The following is a 12,050-nucleotide window of genomic DNA, read 5'->3' on the forward strand; positions in this document are numbered from 1 at the left end:
ATATGATCCAGCAATTCTACTCTTAACGTATATGCCTCCCCAAATTGAAAACATATGCCCATACAAAAAGCCTGTACACAAATGTTCATAACAGCATTATTCATAATAGCCAAAGAGTGGAAACAAACCAAATGTCTCTCAACTGATAAGTGGATAAACAAAATGCAGTATATCCATATGGAATACTATTCAGCCATAAAAAGAATACTGATACATGCTACAGCATCGATGAATCTTAAAAGTTATGCTAAGTGAAAAAAGTCAGACACAAAAGACCACATACTGTATGATTCCATTTTTATGAACTGTCCAGAATAGGTAAATTCATAGAGACAGAAGAAGATAGATTAATGCTTGCCTGGGGCTGAGGAGAAGCGAGAATGGGGAGTGACTGCTATCGGGTACGGAGTTTCTTTTCGGGGCAATGAAGTGTTCTGGAATTAGATGGTGGTAATGGTTGCACAACACTGTAAATATACTAAAAAAAAAAAAAATGTAACTTTAAAAGAGTGAATTTTAAAAGTATGTGAATCGTATCTCAAATTTTTTTTAAAAAGGCAAAGGCCCTCCTTTGAAAATTGATTTTCTCACTTCTGTTTCAGGCCACCTACTGGTTCATGAAAATATAGAAAGTTTGCAATGATACTTGACATTTATAATCCCACTGCCACAAATATTACAACAAAATTTCTTTTTAGCCAAATTATAGATATCAGCTGATGGTCCATTGTATTTATTTTGCCTTTGAACAATGACGATCTGAAAGTGCCTCTGAGTTCGTGATTTATCTCAGAGTCCATTTTAAAATTTATATTTTTCTTAAGTAACTGGGACTAAACAAATGCCTTCATTTTAGAAATTTTGGTAATACTGTCATCTAGAAACAGGTAAAAATATTGCTCCTGCATTGACATTAGTTAGCACAGCCATCTTCAAGCAGTACTTTAAAATTTAATTCCTGTTCATAGGACAATAAAAACGCGAGGCAAGAGACAATTTTTCAATATCACTATTGCAATGTAATATGTATAACCAGATGCTTTAAGCCATGAAACAAATGCAGACTTTCTTTTCCCTGGAATATAAATAGGATTCTAGGCTTACTCTATTCAGTAGTAAGAGTTTAAGTGATTTTTTTTTTCAAAGCTCTGCAAAGAAAACATACTCTTTACCTTCATCGTCTGTAACTTGTTTTGTGTGTCTGGTTTTCAGTACCAGAAGGCTGTAAACTTTGCGTTAGCAATTTAACTCACAATAAAAGCTTTCTAAGCATTTGAAATAGAGTGAAATATTAATTCTTGTCTGATATCACTGGGTTGTATTATACATAGTTCCATATAAGTTAAACAAGATTTCTGACCCTTCTAAAAATGCTTAAGTATAAAGAGGAGGGTTTAAATAAGAAATAAACATCAAGGTCTGTCATGATTAAGCTACATTCTAAAAAAGCACCCACAGATTACAATAGGGTGACATGACTTTCATTTTTTAAGTTCAATGAGAACTGCATATACTGTTTTTACTCTTAAACACAAGTGATTTAGACTGTATCAGGGCTGCTAGCCCCAAGAAAGATATGAACATAGAATGGATGGCCTTATCCAACTTCAGTATTATTTCTGTAGTAATGTGTATAAAATCCAACCACTGCTTGGGCAACCTTAGGAGAAAGCAAGCCTAAGAGATGAAGACCTTCACACCTTTAAATTATACTGCTACCTTATAAAAATGTGAGGTTCAACATTTGTTTCCCTAAAAGCAAAGCACAAAACAGTCTCCAGTACAGTAGTTAAGATGTGTTTAAAATGTATGAAGGACCTTTAAGACTAGAAAACATCAAGGGGTTTTTCTGAATTATGTATATTCAAATGATGGTGTTATAATTCAAGCTGAACAACAACAACAAAATCTTGATACAACAGGAAATGGGAGAAATAAAAACTGGTTTCTGAACCAAATGTGTACCATCTCAAAGTAGAGTGAATCACTGGGAAACGTAGGCATGGAGTAGATAAGCTCCCTGTGAAGAAAACTGCATACAGGAATTCAAAAGAGTTACAGCACACACTCTTTGTTTTTGTTTTTTAAATACATAGGCTCAACAAACTGTTTTATCAGGTTTTTTTTTTTATAGCATCTTGCATCTTTTTAAGATAAATTCTCACTTTTCATTCCAGAAAATGTAAGAAAGTTTGCAAGAATTCATGCAAACATGTTTCTCTAAGGCCATGAACTGGTTTGCTAAGTTGCATTGTTTTATTCAAGTAACAAGCCCTTCTAGAATAAGCGGTCTCTAAGGGAAGCCAATCACCTTCAACTCCAGGGCCTGCACACTTGTAAGGATCTCTATCACTCTGAAAGCCAAAAGGTAGCATGCTCATTTGAGCATTAGCAATACGGTTTCTATTTACATTTTTAAAAATCTAATGCATGTTAAGTTTTTCTGGCAGATTCTTTTTGTATGTTACAAAACGAAAAAGCAAAAGCTTAGAGTAAGAATGCTTTTTTTCTTAGAAAGGTCAAACAGATACTTCTTGACATCGTGTCCTTTACACAATGGCATACTGTTCATATAAAAGGTCTCTTATCCTATAAAAATCTTGACAAAGGCAGCCTTCTAATCCAATGCGTCCAGTTTCCGTCTAGAAACCAAGTAAAAAAAATAAGTTATTTAGCAGATTTTCTATCCATTAATATGCAGACATAATAACCAAAATATATTAACTAGATTGCTCTATGATTGATTAGGAATGGACCGCTCTGATTCACAGAATATGGATATAATATTCAAGTCATAAATTTTACATAGACACATAAATGTCACAGGATTCAAATAATAAAAATTTACAATAAAATTATATATCACGTCTTTGAGAGTCACTTTTAAAAGCCATCAAGGTCATCACTATAAATGTGATGTCTTCACTATAAATTACTGATCTCCAGTTAGTAAAATTAATTCAATCAAGAATTACAGAATTGAAAATAACTAAACATCAGGAGCATTTGTTCAATTCAGCCCTTCTTAAAAACACACTTACTCTACGGACTGCTACTTGATTGTTGCAAACAAGTACACCTCCTACGAACTCAGCTTGGATCCCCTCCCTTAAAAGAACTTGTTTGAAGTCCGACAGTCTTGGTTCATTCATAAAAACCGACTGATGTCCAGGAACCTTAGATAAGGTTAAAGGGGAAAGAACTTCAAATAAAACACCAGACACACAGTTGTACTGAATAAAGTGAAATAACACATGATCTCTAAGTTATTTCCTATTATCCCCTGAATTCCTTTGACAGATCATTTCAAGACTATAAATCACATTCCAAGTTGTTAGTCTGAATTTTACCTCATTATTTTACATTACAAAGCCCTTCACATTTTCTGAATGTTTCACAATCAATTTTATTAGTCGTGCCTCATAATAACAGAAAGCCATCTGATAATGTTATGCTCTTCACTCCCCCACTTGCCGAAGGGGGTCAGCAAGAGTGTGAGTAGGCAGAACTGAACAAAAAATTCATTTTCCAGATCCCAGTCCTTTGTACACAGTTCAGAGGATAATTCTCCCCTGATCCCACTTCCACTTTCCTTCCTCCCTCACAGTGAATGCGTGGGTTGTAGAATCAGAAAGGCAAGCGGTTCAACCTAATGCCGCTGCTTTGAATATATTCTCTAGCCATAGAAGACATACGCTTTGAAGTTGCTTTGAAGAGTGCCAGCTTTAGCACAGAGAGAAGAAAGTTCCTAGTTCCTCCCCACAATTTTGTTGTACTTGAAGGGAATCCAATGACAGAGGCCGTCTCTCCATTCTTTATTGCATACAAGGGCCAAAGACATCACTTGACAGTCGTGACAGACTCTCATAATATAGTTTTAATACTGCTGTAAGTTAATTACCTGAAAGCTCTGCCAGTTAACTAGCTATCTCTTGAGAACATGTAAATAAAATACTAGACTAAAACTATACCTATAGGAAATAAATGATTTCCAACTGTATTAAAACCCAAAGTGGTCAAGTTGAATCAATAACACACAAAAACGGAGTATAAGAGTATGACATTCTTAGAAAATTATAGGTAGATGACCCTCACAATCACCAAACTTAATATTTAAAAATCCTTACTGAAAGACAAATCATGAAACAATTATGTATCTTATAAGAAGATCTGCTAAAGGTTTCCTTACTATCGTTATCATTCTCTAGCCATAGAGGACATACGCACACACACTGAGACATATCTTGAGTAATTTTTTTAAAACTCCAAAATGAGCCTTTATATGACATATTTTAAATGGTTAAAAACATTTAAAAAAACATTCAAAGGATGACAAATTAAAGGAGAGAGAGAAGCAGCACATGCTTTTTACCTCATGAGGTGGTAAGGGTTCCAAAGTAGGAATGATCTCACTTTCTTCACCTGTTTCTTTCTCATCGTCTCCAAACAGACTTTTCATGGCCTTCTGCTGTGCTATAACGCTAGAATCTGATGGAGCGTCCACTTGCATTTCTGAGTCTTCTCCGTCATCCTTTAGTTCTCCTTCTTCTAAAATAACTCCTGTGTCCACTTTGGAAACTCTCATGTCTAAGACACCATCTATCCAAGCTAATTCAGCATCTTTTGCCTTACAAAACTGAAGGGAGCTGACAAGTGAATCTTTTAATCTCACCTAGATATGATGCAAAGGGGAGGGAGAGAAATAAAGCCCAAAGAGTATAACTTAACAATTAAATATGATCTATTGTCATTTTCTAACTCTAGTATTGTGTATTAAAATTTGAAAATCTTTCATTCATCTTCACTGTAACTGGTAATGACCTAATGGCCTGTAAAATCATAGGGCCCCTGTCTACTTTCTTAAGTAAAGGTTATTAACCTTGACTGTACATTGGGACCACATGGCAATTTTTTTTTTTTTTAACATTAATGCCTGGGTCCCACCTACAGTGATTCTAATATAACTGGTGAGACTAAGGCCAGAACACTGAGCCCCTTGACTCCCCCAAAGCTCTCCAGATGTGTAGCCGGGGTGGAGAACCACTGATCAGTCTCATCCCCTAGGACCTGATGCTACTTCAGGAGTACTGAACGGCTTCGGGTTTCCTCAATGTACCCCGCCGTTTCACGCCTCCGTATTCCTGGGACGCTGCTTCCTCTTGTTCTGCCCAGAATGACGCTGCTGCCTGGTGAATTCCAATCCATTTTTTCCAAACAAATACAGACACCACTCTTGCCTTACCTGGTACCATCTCCCATTACCAGATATGAGTTGATCAAGCCCTCCTCTGTGCCATTCCTGTTTTCTATACCTGTCTCCATTTTTTTCAATTAGGAATAGAACCTTAACATTTGTGAATTTTTAGAAAACTTCTGAATTCCTAAACACTCCCCATTCCCCTCACCTCTATACTTTCACAAATGTTGTTCCGTCTGCCTGGAACACTTTTTCTCCCTCTCTCTACCACTCTATAGACCACCCTGACAACCCATCTAAATAGCTGTCGGGATTCAGCCTAGTTATCCCTTCCTCTGGGAAACTGTTTCTAAACCCCCCAAATTTGGGTTGGAATCTCCCCGTGTATACTCTCATAGCATCCTGTACTTCCTCTATCAGAGGTAGAACAGTATGATAAATGCTATTTCCTTGTTACAAGCCCCACAGACTATAAAATCTGCTAGGACAAGGGACCACATTTGTTTCACTCACCACTGTATTCCTAATCTATCTGTCCTAATCTGCAACAAAAAGTACTTATTTCTATGTGGCTCAAATGCCAGCATACTTACCTGGTAGATATGAGTTTCACTAGTGGCATCGACTGTTTCATGTAGCTTTGGCATGTACACTTTAATATCTTTCCCACCAAACCCACGGCAGCACTCTGCAAGATCCTGACTGGCCTCTGGTGGTCCATGGACAATGATCAACTGTCGTGGTTTCATCTGATTGATGATTTTTTTAATGGAATCCCCATCAGAGCGTCCTTCATAGTCTATGTAAGTAACCCTGGCTCTGTAATTAGATGATTATTCAGCTTACTTTTTGGTAAGTTAATTCTAAAATTAGGTTTTTAATGGCTTTTATCATCAGGAAAGAAATGTATCAATATGCAGAATGAGGATTTGAGGAATACACTGTGTTATATTGTTAATATGTCATATTGAGCTCTTAGCCGTACCCAAGAATGTATACTAGATGATACCACTGGACAAAAAGCCACTTTGCTCTCTGATAACTATTAAAAATATATTCCAAAATGATCATTTACTGGTGTTAACTGCACTAAATAGAAAGGGAAAAAAAGGTTCACAATTTTTTAAGGCACAGTGGTTATTTTTAAAGCACAATGGTTATTTTTAAGACACAGTGGTACTTTTAAGATGTTAATGCACTTGCAGAGATGCTGAGTCAAGGAGTTTATTTTTTTTGTTTTGTTTTGTTTTTTTTGTGGTATGCGGGCCTCTCACTGTTGTGGCATCTCCCGTTGTGGAGCACAGGCTCCAGACGCGAAGGCTCAGCGGCCATGGCTCACGGGCCCAGCCGCATGTGGGATCTTCCCCGACCGGGGCACGAACCCGTGTCGCCTGCATTGGCAGGAGGATTCTCAACCACTGTGCCACCAGGGAAGCCCAAGGAGTTTATTTTAGTAAACAAGCGTTTAGAAAAATTAAACTTGGAATTATACAAGCTCACCTGCTACTAGACTTACTAGAAAGACCAGAAAGAATGTTTTTTCACATACATGTACAATTTAAAGTTTAACCCCCTCCTCACCACCAATTCATTTTGGCATTCAAATATCATAAATGAAGGGGAAAAAAACACCATACTTCACAAGAAGAAAAAAATTAAAATTTAAAAGCACAAACTTACTAGAGGATATTTGGAAATCTCACTTTTGAAACAATGTAAATTATGTGATTCAGCACTTGAAATTTTACCTCGTAATCTATGTTCAAAATGCAACAAGAGCACTTACTTTATTTCTATAGATTCTGTTGTAGAAATACACTTAGTAGGAACATCAGATAAATCCTGATCCATGGGTTCATCTCCATTTGTCAGGCCAGACTCTAATTTGCTTTTTTCTTCTTCAGTAGCTTGAAGTTCTGGCACTAAGAAATCCTCTGGTCTAAATAAAAAGTCTCTAATTAGAAGTAGTAACAAGCAAGCCAACATTATTTAATACATACAACTAATTAGTAGATGGCATAATTTTTAGACTCCTCACATATATCAAGATTCAAATACACATTTGATCCAAAGTCAATGCAACTTCACAATATCAATTATCAGATGACTGCATATATTACATTCTTCATGACCATCAAGGAGTACACTTTAAGTACACTCACCATGTGGGTGAGTGAAAAGGCCCTACTTAGACACGTCATTAGAAGACCGTAGTGGCTATCATAAGTATTCTTGCAACCTGGCCCTGCATTTGTTTCAGATTTTTTCTCAATTTCTGTGGTTCCTCTTGTCAATTTCCAGTCCTTATAAATCTCAGATCTCCTTTGGTTTCCTTAAGACACCCACATTATTCCTTCCCTGCCCCATGAAAGCAGATGACTCTCTATTTTTGCACATTACAGAGAAACCTGAAATACAAAATCATTAGCTCCCTCAAAAGCCTTCATCTTTATTTCAACAAACTATTAGCACAACTATTTTCCAATATCAGAGAGAGTTCTACATTAAAATTAAAAAGCAAACTTTTTTTAATGTTCTAATCTCTATATTTATCATGCCCTACCCCCAAATCCCCTCACACTCCTGAGAATCCAGGCCTCTGTCACACAACATCTAGATTGCTGCAGGAGCCCAATATCTCCAACCGTAATCCACATAACTGTAGTAGCAACCATTTAAAGTGCATTTACTATGAGTCAGGTTCTATGCTAAGTGCCTTAAAACGCATAACCTCGTTGTATTCTTACCCCCATTTTTCAGATAAGAAAATTGAAGCTAAAGAACACTGTCCATATGATAAACAAATTGGCCATTAATTAAGTGAAATGGTAAGCAAACTCACCAATATGGTTTAGATGGTTAGTTTTTCTCTCTCCTATTTTAGAGGGCCAAGAAAACAGTAGAATTTTCCTAATTAAATTCAAGGATGACCTAAGACCATATGCTCAAGATATTTACAAAGAAAGTAAAAGAGAGGGAACTAACTGTGTTGCGATGGTAAGGGAGAGACGGGAAAGTTTTCCAGTGGTTTGTGAGGCCAGATTCAGCAGCCTGAAAGCTTGGGATGGGAAGGTAGAACCAGGCTGAAGGAAGAGCATGGGTAAAGGCATGACATGAAAGAGCTGAGCAGGGGGAAACTGAGAGAAGGCTGGAACCACCAGAGTGGAGAACACACACTGCTGTAAGAGAAATATAGAGAAATATAATAGAAAAGTAGGGAGAAACCAAATTGTGAAAGACAGCGTGCATTATGCTAAGGCAGTTGACATTTACTGATCTTTATTCAGGATAGTAGGGTTTTCAAATCTGTGATTAGAATGTGTGATTTCAGTTGTTTTTCTAATAGTGGGTATAGATTTGGTAGATTTTCTATGGTTCCACTCACACTATCTCCTATTCCTCTTGTAACTAAAACGTGTGCAACACTACTTGAGACATAACCCATTTCCCAAACTTAACATAACCTTGGCCATCAAAAGTTCTTCCTATCATATGTCTTTCTCCAATGCACATCCCTTACCTCTTTTTAAGTGGGGAGGGCGGGAAAGAGTCTTGATCATCGTTTTAAACATTTCACATACCTAAGTAATAAAACTACCAGTTTTTCTTTATTATTAACTCTCTATATGTTCCTCAACCTTTCTACTTTTACATTTCAAACTACAAGCTGAGATACTCAGAAACTAAGTACATGATGACAAGAAAGACCAAATTCTTTGAGCTAAAATGACAATACAGTTACTACCTCCAATCTGCAAGAAAGAAAAACTTGTTTTGTTCACATACTTGATAATTTCTCCATATTCATCCCATTTAATTCTTTCTTCTGGGGCAGGAAACATAGGATAAGACTTTTTAGCCTGTTTGAAGAAACTTCCTTTACGACTACCTTCACCTTTCATCATCAGGTCATGCTTAGTCTTATGAGCTGATGGTTGGTCAATATCTTCCTCAACATCACTCTCATCACTGGAATCTATGTCTGCCCTAAGGGAGTTTGGGAAAAGATAAAGGTCATAAAGTCCCCAAAATACTTTTAATTAATATTTATAAAATTATAGGGCTTCCCTGGTGGCACAGTGGTTGAGAATCCGCCTGCCGATGCAGGAGACACGGGTTCGTGCCCTGGTCTGGGAAGATCCCACATGCCGCGGAGCAACTAAGCCCGTGAGCCATGGCCACTAGGCCTGCGCGTCCGGAGCCTGTGCTCCGCAACGGGAGAGGCCACAACAGTGAGAGGCCCGCATACCGCAAAAAAAAAAAAAAAAAAAAAAAAAAAATTATTATTAACATTCACTATTAATTCAATGATAATGATAATATTATTGGATTGATATTTTGTGAAATATAGCATTAACTGCCAGTTAATTAATACATATTAACATTAGCACTGAAAGGATTTAGTATTCTAGCACCATTGGAAAGATGTAATAAAAGTAATAAAGTCAAAAGAAAATTTAAATATTTTCAATTAATCATTTTTGTCTAGAAATAAGTTATCAAAAAACTTATATAAACTTCTAATCGTCTGAAAACAACTTACTCTTTTGACTGTTCAAGTTTTTTAGCAGCTTCTTTCTTTAGTTTCTCTTTTTCCAAGTATTCTTCAAGTTCTTTCCCTTCAAGTTTCACACGTTTCCTCAACTACAGAAAAAGAGCAGGAAATGAAATAAAGGAAAAAGAAGGAAAAGAAAAGGAAAAGAAAGGAAATATCAATATTAGGGGGTTAAGGCAGTGGGGTGTGAGATACATCACATCTCTAAATTGATTCATCATCTTTAAACTAAATTTTCCTCTGAAATTATTTAAGTTTCCATTATGCACAATTACAGATCCTATTTAGATTAGTACTAAAATTGAGCTGTCACATTTCCAGGATGGGTTTAATTTAAATCAAACTGGCTAAAAATCACCAATCAGGCAAAGAAAATACAGAGAAGTTTTTTTTTTTTTTTTGCGGTATGCGGGCCTCTCACTGTTGTGGCCTCTCCCGTTGTGGAGCACAGGCTCCGGACGCGCAGGCCCAGCGGCCATGGCTCACGGGCTCAGTTGCTCCGCGGCATGTGGGATCTTCCCGGACCAGGGCACGAACCCGTGTCTCCTGCATCGGCAGGCGGATCAGAGAAGTATTTTTATAACTTGGTGTAGGTGAGACCTACACATGACATAAAACCCAAAAGAAAACGTGAATAAATATGGTGACAGGAAAAAAAAAAACCTCTGACATTTTAAATCTCATGAAATATAAAGAAACTGAGAAAATTATCTGCAGCACTATTTGACTATCAGAAGCTACTTTGTCCTAAGAGCTCTTCCAAATCAGTTAAGAAAAAGATGATCAACATATCAAAAAAGGACAAAATGATATACAAGTAATTTATAAAATAAGAAAAATAACTAATAGCCAAAAAAGATATATAACTTTACTAATGATTTTTGAAAAATTTTTAAATGTAATACCATATTTTATGAAATGTAATACCATAATTTATGAAATTGGCAATGCTAATTACTAATGGAGAAAGGGTATTTTCATCTGCTCTGGGAAAATTAGTGCAACTATGTTAGAAGGCAGTTTGTCAACATCTAAAACTAAAAATGTACTTGTCGTTTAACACAGCATTTCTACTTCTGGGAATTTATCCTACTGAAATGATCACACAAACATGAAGAAAAAAAGTACATGGCAGCAATGTTTGTAATAGTAAAAAACTGGACATAACTTTAAAATCCATCAACATGGAATGATTAAATCAGTAGTTCCCAAACTTTCTGATCTCTTTTAGACTCTTAAAAATTACTGAGGGGGCTTCCCTGGTGGCGCAGTGGTTGAGAGTCCGCCCGCCGATGCAGGGGACACAGGTTTGTGCGCCAGTCCGGGAAGATCCCACGTGCCGCGGAGCAACTAGGCCTGTGAGTCACAACTACTGAGCCTGCGCGTCTGGAGTCTGTGTTCCACAACAAGAAAGGCCGCGATACTGAGAGGCCCGCGCACCACGATGAAGAGTGAGTGGCCTACGCTTGCCGCAACTAGAGAAAGCCCTCGCACAGAAACGAAGACCCAACACAGCCAAAAATAAATAAATAAAATTTTTTTAAAAAAGTGTTACAAAAAATTACTGAGAACCTCAAAGAATTTTTGGGTTTTGTGGGTTATATTTATTAATATTTACCGTATCAGAAATTAAAACTGAGAGATTTTAAAAATATTTATCTGTTCATTAAAAAGTAATAAAACCATTCATTACATGTTAACATTAACATCATTTTTTACAAAAGATAATTATAGTTTCCAAAGCAAAAAAATTAGTAAGATGTATGGCATTATGTTACATTTCTGCAAGTCTCTTTAATATCTAGCTCAATAGAAGATAGCTGGATTCTCACATCTGCTTCTGCATTCAATCTCTTGCAATATATTTGTTTTGGTTAAAGTATATGAAGAAGGGGCTTCCCTGGTGGCGCAGTGGTTGAGAGTCCGCCTGCCGATGCAGGAGACACGGGTTCGTGCCCTGGTCCGGGAAGATCCCACATGCCGCGGAGCAGCTAAGCCCGTGAGCCATGGCCGCTGGGCCTGCGCGTCCGGAGCCTGTGCTCCGCAATGGGAGAGGCCACAGCAGTGAGAGGCCCGCATACCGCAAAAAAAAAAAAAAAAAAAAAAAAAAAAGTATATGAAGAAAATCCAGCCTCACACAGATGAATAGTTGGGAAAAATTTTTAAATAGCCTTTTCATGAATATTCTTCTCTGATATTACATTAAAACTCAGAAAGTGGTAGTTTCTTAAAGGTTAGTTGTAATGTGGAATCTGTAACCATACTGATAACTTTTGTACTCTGTTACTAAAATTTACC

At 36.9% G+C, this 12,050-nt stretch overlaps 1 protein-coding gene across 3 annotated transcripts in view; it reads right to left on the minus strand.

Moving 5' to 3' along the window:
• Positions 1-280: 280 nt before the first annotated feature.
• Positions 281-12,050, minus strand: part of CPSF2 (cleavage and polyadenylation specific factor 2) — a 32,456-nt gene continuing 20,686 nt past the window's right edge. For all 3 annotated transcript variants that reach the window (XM_059056876.2, XM_067027875.1, XM_067027876.1), the window contains 7 exons: positions 9,741-9,841; positions 8,984-9,184; positions 6,984-7,136; positions 5,791-6,016; positions 4,373-4,672; positions 3,042-3,176; positions 281-2,642 (listed from right to left, as the gene is read on the minus strand). In XM_059056876.2, the coding sequence (XP_058912859.1) occupies positions 2,550-2,642; positions 3,042-3,176; positions 4,373-4,672; positions 5,791-6,016; positions 6,984-7,136; positions 8,984-9,184; positions 9,741-9,841 (1,209 nt within the window). In that variant the 3' untranslated portion in view covers positions 281-2,549. The remainder of the gene's footprint in view (positions 2,643-3,041; positions 3,177-4,372; positions 4,673-5,790; positions 6,017-6,983; positions 7,137-8,983; positions 9,185-9,740; positions 9,842-12,050) is intronic.

This window comes from Kogia breviceps, chromosome 3 (genome assembly GCF_026419965.1).
Source record: "Kogia breviceps isolate mKogBre1 chromosome 3, mKogBre1 haplotype 1, whole genome shotgun sequence".
Lineage (NCBI taxonomy): Eukaryota > Metazoa > Chordata > Mammalia > Artiodactyla > Physeteridae > Kogia > Kogia breviceps.